Consider the following 22,482-nt stretch of genomic DNA (forward strand, 5'->3'; position numbering starts at 1 on the left):
AAATCAACTCTGCCAACACCTTAATCATGTATTTCTTGCTACTACAACAAGAAGAATATTAACTGTAATCATTGTTAGAATGAGCTCTGCTCTTCATCTGCTTTCCAATTTTCATTTATTTATTTAAAAAAGCATTAGCAGAATAGCTTTCTGTTCTAAGCCCTGTGCTTATTTTTAGGTAGAGGGTAGGGAGCACACCATAGAAAATGATGCTACTGCCATAACAATGATAAATCAAACATTGCGGCTCGCTGTCAAGGAATGTGAACTCTAATATGAAAGTACATATACTGACGACATTTAGTGAGAGACGTGATGCCATGGGAATTCTCTGACATGGTACTTCGCCTCATGCTGTAGTCTGGTGGCCTGAAGAGGCCTGGGGAGAGGGATTAGGAAAGGATTTCCTCTGGAGATGAAATGGAAACCAAGCTGTAAGTGATCAAGTTTTCAGTAGAGAGGGATCAAGGGGAAGCCATTTCAAGAAGACATACACCTGACAACATGAGAGTTTGGTAGTTTGGGAGCTCCCACCTAGCACCCTCAGGCTAAAGGGCTAGGAGTAGGAGGGAAAGAGAGTTGTGAGAGCAGAAGCAGGAGCAATAAAGTAAGCTGAGTTCAGATAGCACATGATCTTGCATATACTCCGTGGAGTTGACAGCAGTCTCTGCCTGGAAAAAACATTTTCCAATTTGTTGGTTAAGGTTCATTTTAAACTTGTCACCTGTAATAATCTCTTTGAATCAATGATGTTCTCCTATATTCCTTTGTAGTAATCAGTATCTTTCAGTGCAAGGGGTTTTTAAGTGAATGTGAATTTTACCTAACTTCTAATTTCCTTTAGGAATCTAAACTCATTCAATATTTTCACGAGATGATAACTATAATCAAAGCAGAGAGCTTTATTTCATTTAACAAAGAATAGTCCTTCACAAAGGAATTGCAAATACCCTAATTAATGATTATTCTAATTGCTCTCCCTGTTGGAAGACACTATTTCCTGTTCTGTATTTAGCCAAGATAAACAAACTATGGTATCACCATCCCTCTTGTCCAGGACATGAGCTGTTTTATATACATGACATATTATTGTTATAAAGTCTGTCTGGCATTCCAAACCCAGCTTTCCAACTGGACTGATGAATAATGTCCCTACCCACCCCAGGCTGGGTACCACACTATGATGAAGTATGTATGTGTGCTGTGTTTCTGTGAGCTCAATTTATAACTATACAACCTTCCTGAAGGCTAAAAACTAAATGGTTAAATATTGGGTCTAATTTTTGTCTTTAAGCTTACTTAAATTAGGGGCACCTGGGGGTACAGCTGGTTGAGCATCTGACTCTTTGGCTTGGGACATGATCTTGAAGTCTTGAGATTGAGCCCCATGTTGGACTCTGCTCAGTTTGGAGTCTGCTTAAGACTCTCTCTGCCAAACTGTGGAAAGGGCCGAGATGTCCCTCAACAGATGAATGGATAAAGAAGATGGTTCATATATACAATGGAATATTACTTAGCCATCAGAAAAGATGAATATCTACCATTTACATTGATATGGATGGAACTGGAGGGTATTATGCTAAGTGAAATAAGTCAATCAGAGAAAGACAATTATATGGTTTCACTCATATGTGGAATATAAGGAATAGTGGAGAGGACAATAGGGGAAGGGAGGGAAAACTGAAGGGTAAGAAATCAGAGAGGGAAACAAACCATATAAAACTCTTGACTCTGGGAAACAAACTGAGGGTTGCTGGAGGGGAGGTGGGTGAGAGGACGGGGTAACTGGGTGATGGGCATTAAGGAGGACACGTGATATGATGAGCACTGGGCATTATATGCAGCTAATGAATCATTGAACATTTTATCAAAAATTAATGATGTACTATACATTGGCTAACTGAACTTAAATAAAAATAAATAAATAAAGACTCTCTCTGCCCCTTCTACTCATGCTCTCTCTCTCAAATAAATAAATCTTAAAAAAATAAAGTTGTTTAAATTAGAATAATTGTCTTAGACATTTGAAAAATCAGTGAGTTTTTTTCCTATATACATAAGCTCTCTGCCCAGTTTCTAAAAGGAAGTATAAATATATACCATATAAACCTATATCTGCCCAAGTCAGAAATTAGGAAGTCAACAACTGACAAACTGCGACCCTTTTCTCTTTCCTCACTACCTAGTCAAATTCCATTACTACATTTTACCAATTAAACATTCAAATATCTTGATTGTATTCCATCATTTCCATTCTTAATATCCTAGTAAGGCTCTTATTTGGGATATAACCACAACCGTCTTACACCTGCCTATACAATATTGACTCTCAATACCATCTGCACCTGGAATGCTTTTAAATTGTGCTTTCATTGGTCTAGAATCAGAGCCCTAGATATTCACAATTTTTTTTAAAGATTTTATTTATTTATTTGAGAGAGAGAATGAGATAGAGCAAGACAGCATGAGAAGGGGGAGGGTCAGAGGGAGAAGCAGACTCCCCGCCGAGCAGGGAGTCCGATGCGGGACTCCATCCCGGGACTCCAGGATCATGACCTGAGCCGAAGGCAGTGGCTTAACCAACTGAGCCACCCAGGCGCCCGATATTCACAATTTTAAAAGCTCCCCAGGTGGTTCTAACTGCATCCCAGAACCATGCTCTAAGTCAGAGGTTCCCAATGTTTAGTCCCTGAACCTGGGACATAAGCATGACCTTGGGAACTTGTAAGGATACAAATTATTGGTCCCTACCTCAGATCTACTGAGTGTGGAGCCAAGAAATCTGTATTCTGATTATCATCAGGTAACTGGGATGGAAGCTCAAAGTTAGCCACCGACTCCCACACATCTCTCCAATTCATGATCCATCAAGATGGTGTCAGAGTCTTCTCTAAATATTAAGGACTATAACATAAATATTAGATTGTATTAATTCTCTGCTCAAAGTTACTCACTGGCTTCTCAACTTCTTAGCATGGCCTGTAATTTCTTGGTGTGCTCTTCATGATATGAGTCTAACTTTTATTTTGGCCATACCATAATCTTTGGTGACCTAATTTAATCTAATATCATATATTTATTATATAAATATAATATATATTTATTTATATAATTATATATAATATCGTATTATTTATTACGATCTAATACCCTCTTCATTTCCTAAATACACTACACTTATACACACTACATCTTTGCACATGCTGTTCCCCTATCTTAAATGTCCTTTCTTACTCCTCCAACTGGCACAATGTCTTCTTATGCTAAGCCTCACCCCAATTCATTATACCTTTTTGAAATTCTTCTTGGATATCCTTGCAGACTGAGGTATTCCTGCCTACATGTTGCTATGCTGCCACTGGAACTGTGTAAACCTACATCGTAGCAACCTCCTCATTTTACTGGATGTGTCATTTTCTTTGTTGGGAGACAGAAAATGCATTTGCTTCACCTTTTCAATTATTTTTAATTTTTTTTTAATGTAAGCTCTACACCCAACTTGGGGCTTGAACTCATGACCCCGAGAGCAAGAATCACATGCTCTATCGACTGAGCCAGCCAAGCACCCCTTCTTCACCTTTTTAACTGTAACATTTACTATGATGCCTGAAATTTAGGATGTGTTTTGAATGGGTAAATGGATGAGGATGCCCCTAAATGTTTTGGAAATTTTTATGGGATCCTATGGTGTATCTCTTCTAAGCAAGAGTTTGACCAAGCACATGCAACATCATAGATCTTAGTGAACCAACAAAGCAGTATGTTGTTTCTTCATGGGAAATCTCTTATATTACCATAGTACTTTATAACTTCCAAGAGTTTTCACACATATTCTGAGTCACCTAGAAATAGGTCTAAATCTTCCCCTTTGAAAATTTCAATATACACAAATACTCCTCAATAACACATATTTTATTACTTTATCTCCCTCATTGTCTAAGCTACTATGTATAAACACTAGGAAGCTATTTGAATATACTGCTTAGAGCTAGCCACTTCTCTTCCCACCAGGCACACAAAAACCAAACAAGGATGACATCTGAGTTCAGCCATACTAGCTTCCATCCACTTAGTCACCATTTATTAGGAATCAGTCACTAGAGATTTTGCTTAGCCCACTTGATATACAAATAACAGTAGTCGCTGTGTACATAAACTCATAGCCTACTGGGACAGGCAGTCCTATAAACAAGTGAATTCAAGGCAAGAATTAAACACAATAGAAGAAAAGCAGCCACAAACCTCTCAGAATTAAGGGAAAGGATACACCACCCACTCTGCCTTTATGTAAAGAAGGCTTTGTTTTTCAACAAAATACCCATATTGGAACTAGCATGAAAGATGTCATTTCACCTTCTTTGGCATTTATTCACATATTTTTAAAGAAACATTCTTTTTTTTTTTTTTTAAAGATTTTATTTATTTATTTATTTGAGAGAGAGAGGATGAGAGACAGAGAGCATGAGAGGAAGGAGGGTCAGAGGGAGAAGCAGACTCCCCGCCGAGCAGGGAGCCCGATGCGGGACTCGATCCCAGGACTCCAGGATCATGACCTGAGCCGAAGGCAGTCACTTAACCAACTGAGCCACCCAGGCACCCTAAAGAAACATTCTTGATCCTCAAAGCATAACAGACATGTTTTTATTCTATGAGCAAATGTATTAGCTAAGGATGTGAAAAGCATTCACATTCATTCTAATTAACATTAAATGACACTCTCCCAATGAATAAGATGTCAAAAATCATGCTAATAATTGCAGTCAATGAAATGAATGCTCTGCTCTTGGGCTGCATGAATATTTGCACTTGTCAATTGATAACTAATAGCAAGAAATACACACTAAACTCAGGATAGAGGAAGTAGCAGACCTATAAAGTAGTATTTCTTACAAATGTCTAGTAATAGGCAGCAATTTAATTTCAACGTGCTGAAGTTCTTGGCCCTGGAATTAAATATGCAGATTTTGTAATTAAATGAGAATTTTGTTTTATGTATTGAACTTACTGAGATCTAAAATTTCCTAAGTTTTCAAATTTAGGCTAGAGAGGAAATATGCCCTAATGCTTTGAAAATATTCTGTTTAAATTCTAGTTTATATAGCAATGACCTGTGCTTACTTTAAAATTATTTCTTTTTTTTAAAGATTTATTTATTTACTTATTCATTTGAGAGAGAGAGAGAAAGAGAGAGATCGGGGAGGGTCAGAAAGAGAGTGAGAGAAAATCTTAAGCAGACTCCGTGCTCAGTGTGGAGCCAGATGCAGAGCTGGATGCATGGATCGATTTCAGGACCCTGAGATGACCACCTCAGCTGAATCAAGAGTCGGACACTTAACTGACTGCACCACCCAGGGGCCCCACTTTAAAAATATTTCTAAGCAACAGATTCTTCTTCTTTTTAGAGGGAATAAATTCAAAGGGATATTAAAAAATGTATCCACTAACAAAAAAGCAATTCACATCTGTGAAGTTACCTGTTTTAGGTGGATAATATCTTACAATTCACATATTGGACCCCTGTGTTTTTCTTTTCTTATAATATACAACGACATATACATACACACATGCACATACTATGAAAGCTGGGTTTCCTCTTAAAGAAAAAAAATACCTCTCCAAAATGGTTCCAAATGAATTCTGACTAGAGAATTGAGAGCCAGATATTCTTTCTCCTTCTATATGCAGACTCTACACTGCTTTTTACATCCATGGGAATTTACATTTGGAAGAAATCTGAAGTTAATATAAGATTATACCAGATATGCAAGTATTTGAATATCTATAGCAATTGATTATGGTATTTGCTAAAAGAGACACTACATTCAGCATATATGCATACAATTTTAATGGTTTCCTGCAACTGGAAAAATACATGGCATATTAATCAATTAGTATCCTTTCTTGTACTTGTATTATAAAAGGTATGCTTTCATTAATTGTAAGTACTGAAGATTCCAAAAGGGAATTTGTACCTAGGTAGTACATTTTAATGTAAACAATTAAAACACACATGCCAAACGGAAATGCCTTGTACACCTGGCCTGCAGGCTGAATCAATAGCCTATGTCATTTTTAGAACTCTGCATGTATATGTGCATAATTATATTTTTAAAAGTTATCTGAGATTTTTTCCAACACTGTATTATTTCTAAAGTATTAGATGTCATTATCAAATGGTTTAGGTGAAAAGAAATTTATGGCTAATCGATCACTTTTTCTATCCCTTTTGGATATGAATTAATTCAACTCACATTTACTGAGCTTCTTCCTAGTATATAATAATATTCTAAGGTCACTGAGAATGCAAGCACATATAAGACATGATTGGCTACACCCAGAAAGAGGTCATCTAGAAGTAGAGATAATATAATAAACCAAATTATAATGCAAATAATATGGACTCAGTTACCACATTTGTGAAGTAGGAATAGTAATACATTCCTTCACCAAAAATTTTATAAGAATTAAATTATTTATAAGAAATGTTATGATCATTATCATTTATTATAAAAGATAATGGATATACACAAATTAATTGTTCAGTGATAGAACCTGATTTGTAGATGTCATGGATTAAGAGTCAATTATCCTCCAATTCTCATTCATACACTAAATTTTCACTTTAGAACTGTACACATTTTTGCAATGTGATCCCCAGGCAAAAGGATGACTATGAGTTTAATTTAGGTAAAACATATTATTTAAAAAAAAACAACAACATATTATTCAAGGCGTGGATTGTTTTCCGGGTGGATAGTTCTTTACTTTTGCATTATAAAGATCAAAAATCAGCCAAATAATCTATTTTAGCTGAATACAATAATATATGCTTTCACTAAGAAAAAAATCATAAAGCTATCATCATATATTGTTGTGGATAAAATGCGTCTATATCATGTCTTTTTCTTGGTTAAAGTTTTCCAAGTCAAAAGAGATTGTCATGATGTCCCATAAAAACCTTTTATATACAAATAATGTACTCAAAGATAAAATATTAAAGGAAAAGTTATTATATTAGTTTTGCTGAAACTCAATTTCATTTTGAAATCGGGTCAGAGGGCCCACTACTTCAGTAAATCACTATCATCACTCCAGCTAGTTTTTCTCCTAGAACGCCTGGGTGTACCAGATGTATGGATTTCTGTAATGTACAAATAGTATGTTAATGTAATGTACAAAATACAGTTCATATTCACTTGTCAATAAAACACTTACAAACATTATTTTTAATGCAAAAGACTCCACCTAATAAATATGGATAGGCTGTTAGACTGACTTAATAGAAGCTATTTTTGTTTTAAGGAACCCTCCAATTCCATATGTCTGAGTCATTCAATAGACATCTGTCACCCTGAGTTTGGGCACATGTGCAATGGGCTCTCTGCTTGTGCACATAGTTACCCAGCAACTAACTTTCCTTTTATAAATTAGCTCCATTCCAGATTAAAACAGATGAAAGATTTCCAGTCATTGTGGCCAGACCTCAGGGTGGAAAATGAGCTCAGGAAGGCAGCTATCTGAAACTGAATCCTCCCTGGAATGGACATTCCGTTCTAAGTCCTCTTCAGGGAAACTCCAACAATAGCTCAAGCAGAAGCAAACAGTTGTCTTCCAGGTAGTCCACGCCAACCGTGCACTTTCTTAGCAATCTGTCCTCAGACACCCAGCCAGAGACTTAAAACTCTTGCACCCACATCAAAGAACAGCAGACCCAGCATGCACATACTGCATGAACAGAAGCGATCCACCTAATTTCTACCCTCCCTGAATCTCTCTCACTTGGTAGTAATTCGACAACTCCAAAGAGATCTCAGCTTTGTAGTCCCTCAAAGGAATCCCCACAAGTCAGGCTTCTTTTTTAACTGAGTTCATTTCAAGATGAATTAAAAAAATGGGAAAACAAATTTCAGAGATAAGCCAGAAATACCACTGATTACAGGAATGATCTCAATTAAGCAACAGACATTTCAGTCTGAGGTTTATAACTTTTACAATTCATTGAGCCCTTAGAAAAAAAATAATGTACTAAGAATTATTCTACTCTATTTTATTAGTTATCGTGTGTGTGTGTGTGTATGTGTGTCTGAATATAAAAATACACACCAGGATTCACTGTTACACATGAACCATTTTTAGCCTGGACACCTGAGTTCCAAAAACATAATGATTTCATGACTAAAGAACAGACGATTGCTGCAGTATTTAATCATTCCTATATGTGCCTACAAACAATCAGGTACAAGTAACCCATAGATAACAGGCACAAACCCTCCTCTCAAGGAGCAAGGGAATGAGTCAGAAGCAACCTGACATTGACATCAGAGGATATAATTACTTGAGCAGAATTATCTACAGTGTGTTTTCTTTAAGAACACAGAACAGAGATGCCTATCCTGCCCTAGGGTAGTCAGGAATGCTTTTTAATGATGTTCTATAAACAAACACCAAAATAATGAACAGAAATTGTTAGAAGAAGATAGGGTGATAGTGGTTTTTGTAAGAACATTCCAGGAAGTGGGAAGCAAGTCATAGGTATGCAATTACATGATTTATTTGTGGAGCCACAATTTTTTTTTATGACTAGAGAGAAGTGCACATGGAAGAGAATAGCAGATAAAAAGGTGAGAGACGTACTGTAAAGGGTCCCATGTGCTGGGGCCTTGGATTTTACCCTGTAGCTAGAGGATTCTCTATAGGATGCTAAGCTACAGGCACAAGATCTGATTTGTGTTTTAGAAACATGACTGGGGTAACAATGAGAAAGACGGATCTGTTTAAGACCAGATTAAAGCAAGGAGATCTCAGACACACACACAAACACACATGCGCGAACACACACCATCAGAGATCATCTCTTGGTCTGTGCATCTGTTTATACAATTTGTTATCTCTTTGGAAGTTGAATGTAAATTAGCTATTCATTAATATTAAAAGTTAAAATAATACAAAATACAAAAACTGTCCACTTTGTGAACACTTTGCCAATGACCAAGAAACGCCCCTTCCTAATGCCTACAGTAAGTAACGCTGTGAAGCAACATTATTATTCCTAATTTTTTCCTGAAGACAATCAATATTAAATACACTTAGCTCAGTACCAGGAACTCAATAAATAAAGAGTTAAATACTGACTTGTCCACGATTAATTAACTTGATAGGTAAGTCAGGTTGAAAACTCAAGTAGTCTCTGGTCTTGTTTAGTTACCATGCCTGTGGACCAGCATAATCTCTAAAATGCCAGACCTTCTCATACAGGCTTTTTGGTCATAAACAACCTGAAGCACAATATCTCACAAGGTAGGACATTTAGAACAAGGCTTAAATCACTATGACATTTTGTTCAATAAGTGATGCATGTTCCTCTATAATAGAAATGGATTGCATTCTAGTGGGTTAGCATTAAACCATCCTTTGTCTGTACCCTAAGTGGTGGATTTATTAATTTACAAGACTTATCTGTTGATTAGGTCTGGTGATGACACACTGGCCTTCAGGACACTGAGGGCTTATTAAAGGTTTAATGCTGCATTTAAAAAAAAATATTTTGCAGTAAGCATGGAGTCACAGGAAGCTGCAAAGAAATATGCAGGGATGTCCTGTGCAACCTTCACTCTACCTCCTACAATGTTGACACCTTGGATAACTATAGTACAATGTCATAGTTGGGAAATTACCCATATAATCTACAGAGCTTCTTCAAATTTTTACCAGTTATACATGAACTCACTTGTGTCCTTCTCTCGGTATTTGCGTGTATGTGTGTTTGTGTGTGTAGTTATGTGCATTGTTATCAAGTATATCTTGTACAACAAATGCCACCATCAAGACACAGAATAGGTCCATCAGCAGACGCTCTCTTCTGGCACCCCTACATCGAACACCCCCCATTCTTAACCTGTGGCAACCAATAATCTGTTCTTGGTCTTCATAATTTTGTTATTTCAATAATGCTATATAAAAGGAATAACACAGTATGTAACCTTGGAGGGTTTTTTTTTTTTTTTTTTTTTTTCCCCAAGCATGGTGCCCTTGAGATCCATGAGAGTTGCTGTATGATCAATAGGTCATTTCTTCGTATGGCTGAGTAGTATTTCATGATACCGATGCATCATTTGTTCTACATCCACCCATTTGCGGATATGAGAGTTGTGTCCAATTTCTGACTACTACAAAGAATGCTGGTGTGAACATTCATGTACAGGTTTTGTTGTGAACATGAGTTTTCTTTTTCTGGGATAAATGCCCAAGAGTAGAATTGCTGGGTGATACAGTGATTACATGTTTAGTTTTAGAAGCCAAGCTGTTTTCCTAGAATGGCTGTACCGTTTTATATTCCCACCAGCATTGTTGGAGAGACCCAGTTTCTCTGCATCCTTGTCGGCTTTAGTGTTGTCCCTTTTTTCCCAACTATTCCTGATAAAAATTGTATAAAGTGCCTAACATTATGGTTTGATATACATAGTGAAGTGATAACTACAGTCAACCTAATTAACATACCATCTCACATAGTTATCTTTTTTTGTGATGAGAGCACCTGAAATCTATTCTCATAGCAAATTGCCAGTATTCGATACAGTATTAACAATAGCCACCACGCTGTACATCAGATCTCTATACTTATTCATCTTATATAACTGCAACTTTGTACGCTTTGACCAACATTTCCCCATTGTTTCCATCTCTCCAGCCCTGGTAGCCACCCTTTTACTCTCTGATTCTATGCATTCGACTTTTTCAGATTCCACATATAAGTGAGATCATGCAGGGTTTTTTTTTTTTTTCTTTCTGTGTTTGGCTGACAGTTGTTGTCTCTTCCTTACAAAATGGGAAAGGTGTTATTAACAATATATTTTTATAGACAATATATTTCTATTTTTCATTGCCAAATTCTTTTTTTTTTTTTTTTTTTTTTTAAGATTTTATTTATTTATTTATTTGAGAGAGAGAGAGAGAGAAACAGCATGAGAGGGGATAGGGTCAGAGGGAGAAGCAGGCTCCCCGCCGAGCCGGGAGCCCGATGTGGGACTCGATCCCGGGACTCCAGGATCATGACCTGAGCCGAAGGCAGTCGCTTAACCAACTGAGCCACCCAGGCGCCCTCATTGCCAAATTCTTTTGCCCTTCCTCAGAGAAATTATTTAAACGTGCTTTGAGTCCTCTCACCCTTCTATACTCTAGGACAAATTACTTAATGGTCAGTGTCACTTTTTCTCTAATACTTTTTCTTCAAAGATTTTATTTATTTACCTGAGAGAGAGAGAGAGAGCGCACAAGCAGGGGGAGAGAGAGAGGGAGAAGCAGGCTCCCCGCTGAGTAGGGAGCCTGATGCAGGGCTTGGGGGCTTGATCCCAGGACCCTGAGATCATGACCTGAGCCGAAGGCAGATGCTTAACCTACTGAGCCACCCAGGCGCCCCTCCCTAATACATCTTAAAATGAAATCACTACTTCTTCACACCCAAATACATACTGCAAGCTCTTCTAGGTTATAAAGAAAATGGATCTCTTCTTCAAGAGAGAAATTGGTGAAGAAAAAAGAGTAAATGAATGATTTTTACAGGATACCCACAGAGAGCAAGTTGAAAAAGGGAGGGAAGGCACCAACTGTAAGAAAGAGAAAAAAAGGAATAGACTAGTGTGGAATCGAGGAAGAATATTGTAGATGTGAAGGAAGCAGTTAACACTGAGAAGTGCCATTGGGAGTTACCAAGATAGATGCAGGAAAGAAAAAATATCTGGGTTGAAAATAGCAAAACAAAATAAAACCAAGAACCAAAAGACTACAGTAAAATGGAGTATGGGTAATCAGAGAAGAAAATAAAACCCAGTGACCAAAAAAAGCAAACCTTCATTATTTATTCATATATATTAAGCTTCAACCAGAACTAAATTCTTTTGTTGTCCTATAAATGCAATCAAATTATCATTATTATTATAACATTTTCTTATATGTAAATGGCTGTAATTACAGCATGCAACAAAATATTACACACATTATTAAAAAATACTTATGTGCCTGGTTCTGGAAAAACAGTGGTGAGCAAAAGCAACTGAGATCTTTGCATTCATGGAACTTACCATGTAATCTGAGTGATAAGCATTGGTTAGTAACACACACACACACACATACATGTCTGTCATCCATATATATATATATATATGAAATCAAGACTGTGCTATGTGTTATGGTAGGATATTATATGATAGGGGCATCTTATCTACTCAAGGGAATTCTGACATCTTCCCATAGGGAGTGGCTTATAAGTGGGAAGGGGTGTTAGCTAGGTCAAAGTAAAGGGTGAGGAAGGTTCTGGACAAAGAGCAAAACATGCAAAAGCCCTACGGTGGGAAGAAGTGAGGCCTATTCAAGGACCAGAAAGAACCCCAGAAAAGTGGTAAGGCAGGGGCAGCATTACAGGAGATGTGACAGGAGAGGAACACAGTGTCTAGATCTTGTTCTATTTTGTTTTGCTTTCCTAGCAATGAGCAGAAGCTACTGAAGTGACCGAATGTGCACTGATATTGTCAAACTTAGATGACTGGATGAGTTTTAGAGAATAGATTAGAAGGAATGGGGAAGAGGCAATGCAAAACACCAGAATGGCTACCGAGGCTATATTCCTAAGGAGACAAAGCTACTTGAGCTAGGCTGATGGTAGAGGAGATGAAAAGAAGTGGGTCAAAAGATACTAGGGAGATAAAACCCAAGTAATTAGTGGTTTAGACACAAGTGGTTTAGAGATAAGCATTTCAAGGATGTAATAGGTTTCAAGAGCTTGTGAAACTGGAATGGTAGCGTCATTCACTGATAAAGGGAACAATGAGAAAAGATCAGGTTTCATGGACAGACGAAAAGTTTTGTTCAGGGCACTTAGAGTAGAGGTGACTTTGTCACATACAAATGGAGATGCCAACCAGGCAGCTGAAATTGCAGTTCTGGAATTTACTAGAGAAATCTGAGCTGGAGGTATAATTTGGTTAGTTATTTCCACATGCGTGTTAATAAGTCATGGGCATGGGTGCAACGACCAAGGAAGGGATTACAGAGAGAGAAGACACTCATGCTGGGAATGAGCCCTGAGGAATCCTAATATTTAAAGGTTGAGTAGAGAGAATTAGCCTGTAAAGTAGACCAAACAGAAATACCCAAAGAAATGGGAACAAAACCAGGAGAGTGCAATGCACAGAGTTCAAGAACACACAACAGTTTTAAAAATGGAGAAAATGGTCAATGTTGGCATTGCTAAGAGTTCAAGAAAGTAGATGGAAATTTTCTCAATTGATTTAGTGACATGACATTCTTTCCTTCATGTGAGCTATGTCGAGCGAAGTTTGAATTAAGAAAAAGAACAAAATCATAAAACTTTAAGGAAAAATATCAGTTTAGTCCAACTGATGGATATAAAGTATAGAAAGGTAATATTTTTGGGTTTTTTTGTATTTATCATATTTTGATAGTATGATAGTCTCACTTATCCCATTTTCTTAAGAAAATTATCAAAAAAAAATCCAACAGTAGTTACCTCTAATGTTTAATATTAAAATTAAATGACTGATAGCTCCTTGAATAAATAAAATATTAAACCACACTGTTTCTTATACTTGGGAGGTGACATTGGGATATAATTTTTTTTTTTTCTTTTCCGAACTATGTTGTAGTGTTTGTGTTTTCTGAATGGAAGCATTATTTTCAGGTTTAATAGTATTTATTGGTTTTATAAATACTTGTCAAGCCAAACATTTTGTATGCAAACCATTTAATTTCTAGACTTTGTGTGTATGTATGTGTGTGAGAGAAAGAGAGAGAGAAATCTATTCATACTAGTGATACTTAATAGTGCTATGCACATACAAGGTACTGTCAGTAACTATTTCTGTAGGATAGATTAATGTCTCATTAATCCTTGTCTATGCATCACAACCCCTTCTACTCATTCTCTAATTCACATCTCCATATGCCCAGACTCTAAGGCCTATTTATAGAGGTAGATTCTTTGATGAAATCCTCCATAATCACATCAGCCATAAGTAGTTATTTCTGGCTGATTTGTACCATGCTCTGTAACTCTCTTGACATATTATAGTTGTATTTATATGCATGTGTGTGTGAGTGTGTGTGTGTGTGCGTGCACATACAGAGTTATAATCTCAAAGAAGTCAGAGAGAACATAGCAGGTGTTTGCTAATGTTTGGCTACAAGCAAGTAAAAACCTAATAGTAAAAAAGTTGCTCAATACCATATTAATATTCCATCTAGTCTTACTTCCCCCAAAGCTAACCGATAAGTACATTACACTCATCCATGATTAAATTTCAATTACTCAAGTGCCTTCTATCGCTTCAGTACAATTCTAGTTTTATTTAAACTGAACTGTCAATGTTTTCTAAGTATTTTTACCATTTTTCCAGATTCAAGAATAATCAATTTTACTAATGGTTCTCAAGAAATTTTAGACATTTCTCCAATAAGCATCTATATTAACTAAAATAGCATTAAATAAAGTGCAAACTTACCTTGTCATATCTATGCAATTCTGTATTCTCTAAAGGATGATTTTTCATATTGCTTAACAACTCTGACTGAGCAATTGAAATTCAGACTATGATAAATGTTTTACACTGATGTCTCATTTCATTATACAGCAGTCAGTTGAAATGGGGTTTCCGAAGAAGGTATTTTTAGGAAGTGCAGAGTACAGGAAAAAGCTGAATACATTACACAATTTAAATATTTATTGAAGCTTTTCTACTGAGGCAACATTTTGGTGATATCTCACAGAAATAGCAATACAGGAAAGGAAATTAGGGGTAAATAGATGGCAGAGACTGTGGAAACCAAGACACCTGGTGTTGCAAGTGCAATCCTCACTCATAAGGTCATTAAATGGGAGATTGGAAGAAACTCCTCTTTACTGAAATATTACTTTCCTTAGGATTTTATCATTCTACCTAGATGCTTCTACAATTTCTTGGCATGTTCTTGTCTTCCATATGGAATTCCTGACCCCCTTTTGACACTCCACGATCTTTCTAGTTGGTCTCATCCAAAGTCGAGACCCTAAAAGGCTGTCCATTGATTTTACTATAAAGAAAAAATCATCCCCATGGCCTCTGAGGCTCTGAGTGACTGGACCCCAGCTCTCACCATTTTAGCAGCACACCAGTCCCAAACTTTCCCTGACTTACTATACTCAAGGAAAATTCACCTTCTTTTAGTTCTTTCTTCATACCAAGTTCTATCTTCACATACGTTGTTTCCTCTGAATGTAAACATTTTTCCTCTCTCTTTTTCCCTTTGACCACTATTCCCCAATCCCATTCTTCTTTGTGTTGCTTTGAATGTAATTTTCCTGGGGATCTCTCCCCAATTTCTAATACTAGTCTAGGTCTCACTCTTATACATTCTTATAACAATGTGTGTTTTATTCTCCGGCCCTTATCTCAAATGCAATTTAAATTCTAACCTAATCCTTAATTCTAATCTCAGTGAGTTCACTTGTTTAGAACATTATCTCCAGAGACTAGTACGGTACCTGACATGAAGGATATTATCTGCATATTGAATAACAAACTGTTCTTTCTTTAAACAATGATCACCTAAACCCAATACAATACAAACTTTACAGAGTCACTTCTTTTGATACTTTTAGTTCTGGATTTCTTTTGAGAGCAACTCTGTTTCCAGAAATTTAAAGTAAAATACTGCAAAATCCACAAGCTTGAGCGAACTGAACTCCGTGATAATACTTGGTGCTCTCTGACATAGCCCATTAGAGATGGGGTGTGTAGACCTAATCCAAAGGAATCCTCTAGATCTTCAGCAGCTGTTCACATGGCTCCTGACCTGCCCTTCAGGCTCCACTAAATCAGGATTCCCCAGCTGTCTGAGCTTCCAGTAAGCTCTTTTAGTTAACCAGCTACAAGTCAACATTGCTTCTATCTAGTTGCACTCTGTAGAGTGAGATTTTCCCTTTTCCTTCCAAGTTACTTCCCAATATACGGGAGCCATTGGGATTCACAGATAATTTTATCGGTTCCTCAGCCATTTTGATAACATTATTTCTAATACTGCCCTCCTTGAGCATCAGTAGAAAAAGGAATTACTCAACCTGCCTTTGGTGAAATATGTGGGCAGTTCTGATTCTGTGATTTTTCTCTTTCACATTTCTTTAGTTTGACCTCACACGGTTTCCAAGGCTAAAAATCTGTACTCCTAACAGTGTGCTGACTCCCATGCCCTTTAACTCAGCACTTAGCTCAGGCTAAGGTAGTACCGCAGCTGTAATCTGATAAAGGAGCAGACAAGTTGTGTGCAAATACAGATGGGTGCCAAGAATGAGCAAAACACCACTGATGTTTATGCCCTTTTATAGTCCTGATTCAATGACAGTCTTAGCCAGAAACAGAGCGGGAGGGGGGACAGCAATTTAAAACAAAACAAAGCAAAAATCAAGGAGAGGGTGAAAACACTGAAAGGGCAACTCCTTTATTTGCCCATAATTGGACATAAGATGAGACTACTATAATGCTAATTGTGCTCAATTAATACTGGTCTTTCTAAAACATCAATTGTTTCATAGTGGTAGAGATAAAGTACATTTAAAAGTTGGAAGTAAACTGGCCAAATACTACACACTATCTTGGCATATGTAAATTCCTTCCTTGTTGCAATGCCTGTGAATGGGTTGAATATTTATTAAATACAAGCTAAAAGCATGACAATTCAAACATCTATTTTTTTCAAACATCTACTTTTCCTCAAGCTTCTTTAAAATCATGTTAACCCTGCTCAAAATCCATTTAAATGTCAACATTCTCACTTTATTACATGGATAAGCATTGGCTTTCATGATGCACTTTAATACTCCTCCTATTCATTCCAACAACCAAATTATATACAAAGATAAATAAATTAATAAACTAAAAGAAGTAAAAATAGAAGCAAAGCTCCTCCTCAGATCCTGGTACTTGAACAGTAACGTAAGACTGAATCTTTTTAACCAGTCTTCGATATACTTCAGATGTCAAACATCAATTTTCCAACATCTTTTCCTTAAAATTATATGGAATTATATTATTTTCTGAAAATTATATGGAATTGAAATATTGTATTAAGAGTTCTGGAAGAGCCATTTACGAACAACAAGAACAACAGCAGCATCAACGATTTACCAGCAAAGAAATGACAGTTCCATTCCAGTTAAAGGATAATTGTCAATTCGCCCCCGCCTTCCATTACTGAAGAATGGCACACATAATGACAAAGCCAAAGTGAGGCACTGAGGCAGAAGGCAAAAGATAATAAAGGAGACAGGGAAGAAATTGATTTCCAAACTCAATCCAGGCTGCTAGGAACACTTTTTTCTCAGGGCTTAATATCATCACATACACTATGCAAAATCCTTCTGGGGACAGTAAGACCCTGAGAACACTGCCCTGTGGGTTCTTTCACCTATTAAAATTCCCAGGTGTTTTGAATACATGCTATCAGAATAACATCAGATGGAGCAAAGAGTTGAATAGACATTGTTTTTTAAAATGGCCGCCTCAGTGGAGGGCTTGAGCTGTGCCAGGGGGAGTATTGCCTTTTGGTTTTGTTATTGGGCATGTGGTAGAGGTTGTGCAGTCTTCAGGTTAGGACTCTTTTAAGCACGAGCAAGCAGGACCATTTTCCTCTCTTCATTCTCATTATGCCTGCTGCCTGTAAGAACTGTGGCCGAGAAAGTTAAGATACCCGTGAACACCGGAGCCAAGGTTTTTGCGCTTCCCCCTTCCCCCCGCCTCGTCTGCCCCATATTCAGGGCAGTCATCTTGAATGGAGAAAGAGAAAGACCATGTTGTCCCTGAGAGTTACTGTTTCTGGATCCCTGGAGGAGACCTCTGGTTTAAAAAAAGGTACATGCAAAATTATATTATGCCATAAGATATGGGAAAAATAAGCTTTTTACACTATAGATTTCAGGAAAAAAGTCAACTAAATCATGTTTGTTGTTACTCCTCAAATGATAGTTTGCATATGAGCGATTCACAAAGAGCCGGGTCACTGTCCCCTTCAAGACAGGATATGAGAATCTCTAAAAGACACGTTCACTTTTAATATTAACTAGAGGGAGCTTGAAATTTTACAAAGATGAAGATTTGAAGAAAAATTCCACACGTGACATCCATAGACAAACCCTCTCCAAAGTGGCAAAATAATAAACTACCCAACACTGCCAACTGAACTTTCGTATCTGTATGTAAATTAAACTTCCAAAATCCAAATCCGTGTTCTATTACTCTGTCAATATTGTAGAGAGTGAAACCCCAAGAACTTTAACTAACAGATTTTTTTAAATGAGGAGAAAGGTGAAGACTGCAAGATGTTTGCTTGTTTATTTGTGTTCTGAAGCTCAGTCTGCTGCATGGAGTATATTCCCCAAAGAGAAACATTTCCATGCAATTCTGTTATGGAACTTGGTTGCATTTAATTAAAAAAAAAAAAAAAAAAAAAAAAAAAAAGTCTCTTCATTTCCCATACTGCAGCCCATGACCCTCCCAGGAAAATGTTCCAATATGAGCCAAGTGCCTTGATAACAGAACACAAATCTCCTAGGATGATAGCAGGACTTTGTGAGAAAGAAAACCATTGCCTCCTTCTGAATCCAATCAAAATCTGAATGTGCTATATAAAAATAAACCAAGGTCATCATTATTCTTCTCATTGTGATTTGGCTTGCCTTCAAATTACATACCCTGTATATCTGAAATAGCTGCACCGCCTCCATTAACTGAGTTTGACATCATTTTAATCAATGTATCTTTTCAGAATGAAAGGCAGAAATGTCAAATTCCTACCATTACGCATTCTTTTAACTGTAATCTGCATTAAATAAAAGCCTGTCTTTGAGAAATAACATATGCTTAAAGAAATATAACTAGCATCAATTTCATCTTAAAATGTAACTGGGTAAATATTCAACAACACATCCCTTCATATGGAGGTGATTTCCCATGAAATCACTTTTAAAGTTGAGGACTTTTGAAGTTTAAGCCTTGAGGGCGATCACTTACACTGGTTCCTCCCAAGGCCCTACCTCATTGTAGGTTCATGATTTTGTATTATTTTTCTTAAAAGACTCCCCTCCCTCAAATTGTATAATCCCAGGCCCCGTAAAACCTTGGTCTGCTCCTTCCTTCATGGTTTGTTATGTTTCGTTGGACAGAGGACATACATTAGTCTTATTTGTCAATTTCTTAAAAAATGATGTATGTCTAAAATAGAAAATCAAAGACATGAACAGAAAATTATCTTCAAAGAAAGCTTAATTTCCAGTGAACTGTCAACGGCTCTGTGATTTAAGTGTGTCTTCATGCATTTATATAATCAGATACCCTCACATCAAAATACCATGTTTCCTGTATCTGCAGTGGAAGAAAGAATAGTTTAATAAAACGTATGATAAATCATTTTTAATAAGCTAGGGGAATATTACAGTAGAAGGTGGAAGGGGAAGGAAAGTTTGGGAAATCACTTTGCTTTTTTCTTGTGATAAAGCCATGATGAAAGATAATAAAACAAAATTTTTAAAAACCCTGACTTTTCTAAGACAACAAAGATTTAAATCTCTTTTATTAAACCACACAAGTGGTTAAGAATTTGACAATTTGTTTCTCATGTAACAAATGACTTGGACTACAAGGATTTCAAATGAATACTTCAGAACCAAAGAGGAAGCTGTATTAATATCTCTGTACAAATTATGAATTTATATCTCAGTACTCTCTAGCTGGAGTAGTGTCAACTGACACATTTTTTCCCCTTAAATAACATGAATTTGCACAAAACACTTGGTAATCTTTAAGTTTACAGTAACTACTACGTGACATTCTCTACTGCATTTTCCATAATGTTATGCCGCATAAGAGATAGAGAAAACTTCTTATTCAATTAAAAAATATATTATCCACTTAGATCAGCAATCTCTTTTTCAGAGTTAAGATGCCCTTAGAAGACTCTGTAAATGAAATCATTCTAAATGGTGATTTTATTAGAACTCAAGATAATTTCTATCATTTAAAAAATTCCAATGAAATGTATATTTGCAATAAATTATTTGAGTGACTCTTTGCAATGCAATATTTGAGCAATTCTAAAAGTAAACAATCTTTATGTTAATACAGGGATCTTCTGGCAACTACTTTCATAAAAACCACCCACGTGTACTCTTTTACGTTTTTTCAAACTAAGGCAATTCAAAAAAAAAAAAAACAAAACAAAACACCTCAATCCAATGTCAATACATTCAAACAGAAGTTATGTCAGCTGGTAAAAGTTAATGTAGAATATAACCGTGTGAATATCTTCATATTCTCTTAACAAATCCACTGTCATGCAGCTTAAAGTTGCACCTGATAGCTTTAAAATGTGCTTTAATAAAGTCCTACAGAGCTTGTCCCAAAAAGGTTAGCTTTCTTTAAATTCTAATGAAGAATTTGAAGTTATTTGAATATCTATGACAAAGCAGAGAGTAGGTTTGCCTTGCTTCATTCTTTGTTATTTTTTGAATTGCATCTTTGCTATTTTTTCTACATCACTCTCTACACTGGTTTCTGGTGTGAATTTTGTAGGTATAACAATGGATCAATCAATATGCGTACATTGCGAAGAATATACGCCGTTGTATTTTTGTAACATTAGTAAATGGGATGGTTTTTCAACCAGAAAGCAATTCTGGTGCTCACCTAATAAATTTGTAAAATAAGAAAATTTCATTAAACATGTTTTACTATAAACTCTGGTAGCATCTAATGTGAATCAGTAAGTGCACAATGTTCTTTTTTTTTTTTTTTTTTTTTTTGGCACAGAGGCCAGAGTTGTGTTGTGACCTTTTTACCAGAAATTTTGAAGAATTACTTATTTGGAAAGACTTACTTTCTTCACTGTTAATTATAGGCATCACCATCGTATCTGTTTCAGAATGGCTATAATCCACCAGTCAAAGGCAGGGGGTGAGGGAGACAAGGTAATCGCCTCTGTCCATCTCTTTGGGACACACTGTACTCTTCATATATTATTTTTATACATTATTTTTACTACTGTGCCAGAGTCAATTTCTCAATTTTTCATTAGTCATCATGACTTTCTTAAAATAAACAAAATAGATGCACTTTATATAAAAGCCAAATAAAAAAGCTTTACTGAAAACCTAGGTCATACTAGACATGAAACAACACGGTGAGCTTACTGTGAAATGATCAGAAGTCCCTCTTGCTTTTATGTTGTGTTCTCAACAAAAGTGTCTGGTCATTTGCCAGCAAAGATCATATCACTATTTGAAGGAATTTTCATGATATGCTACAGAACACTCAAATACTAAATATAATATGAGACAAGGATTTTTAAATTAAATATTTATCATACTTTCCTCCGCCTCCATTTATCCATCACAATTCGTTCTGTTTTTTAATTTTTTCCCCCCAAGATGTGCCAGATAGAATTTTTCTAACCTTGGGGTCTCCACACATCATTCCACTACCACAATTAGTTCATTGAGAATATATAGCAGATCACTGCCCCACATGCAACCATTACTGAAGAGAGGATCAAATAATCAAGATAATAACTCAGATACACGAACTTCAGAGCAATTAAAATAGTTTGTTACAAATACTTCAGGCCAGTCATGCATATTCTATTACTTTAGTGGTTTCTTAAAAAAGAAAGATCTTGATTATATTTGTAAAGAAAAAACTTTAAACTCTACTTCATTTCTACTGAAAACTTTTCCCAATGAGAAACATGTACACCTGCACATATATGTGTACAGGAAATTCAAGATAACATTTATTCTTATTCACAAACTACTATAATAATTTAAAATCAATCTGCCTAATCAGTGAGCTTGCCACAAACTAAAACTTATGCCACGGTAAAAATATTCTTAGTGACTTTGTACTTACAACAGTCCTCTACTTCTTCCCACCAAAGCATTTGGGAAAAAAAAAAAAGTATATATCAAGGCAGCAGGAAAAGTCTTGGTAAATTTTCTCCCAACTTTAGTGCTCCAATAGGTTTAGGAATGATGAGAAATCAACCAACTTCAGCAGCCTTTTAAAAAAGAACACTTCAGTTTTTCCTATTCGTTTTTCTCTGAAGTTAATTGCCTCCAAGATCTGAGTCCTGTAAGGGGAAAGTGAGTGATCCCAACACTGAGTGAGTCAACATAGTAAATGATGCCAGGATTCTGTAGAGGCCCCTGGATATTTCAAATTCCAGGACCTGCGCAGAAGCAAGTGACCCGCCTTTTCTCTCAAGTTGGTTTCCCATAATAGGACTGCCCATGGCCACTACATATAAGGTTGTTCTTCCAGCATGACAAGCCCTGTGAAGTCAAATAATGTTCAACTGTGTTCTGATTAATGTCCAAACCAGAATAGCACAGTGGACATAGTACTTGCTCTCACAGGCTTCTAAACATGAAAACTCCTCAGTATATAAAAT

The 22,482-nt window shown here is 36.4% G+C and overlaps 1 protein-coding gene across 6 annotated transcripts in view; it reads right to left on the reverse strand.

The window, feature by feature from the left end:
* The window catches only part of DMD (dystrophin), a 2,113,108-nt gene extending 2,090,847 nt beyond the window's left edge, over positions 1–22,261 (reverse strand). For 5 of the 6 annotated variants that reach the window (XM_064573902.1, XM_064573903.1, XM_064573899.1 and 2 more), the window contains exon 1: positions 21,942–22,207. In XM_064573902.1, the coding sequence (XP_064429972.1) occupies positions 21,942–21,972 (31 nt within the window). In that variant the 5' untranslated portion in view covers positions 21,973–22,207. Of the gene's footprint in view, positions 1–21,941 lie in introns of all 6 variants that reach the window. The other variant, XM_064573900.1, reaches the window with a different exon arrangement.
* Between the last annotated feature and the right edge of the window lie 221 nt (positions 22,262–22,482).

Source organism: Mirounga angustirostris, unplaced genomic scaffold, assembly GCF_029215605.1.
Source record: "Mirounga angustirostris isolate CCGP_5_RB_7025 unplaced genomic scaffold, mMirAng1.0.hap1 SCAF_11, whole genome shotgun sequence".
Classification (NCBI taxonomy): Eukaryota; Metazoa; Chordata; class Mammalia; order Carnivora; family Phocidae; genus Mirounga; species Mirounga angustirostris.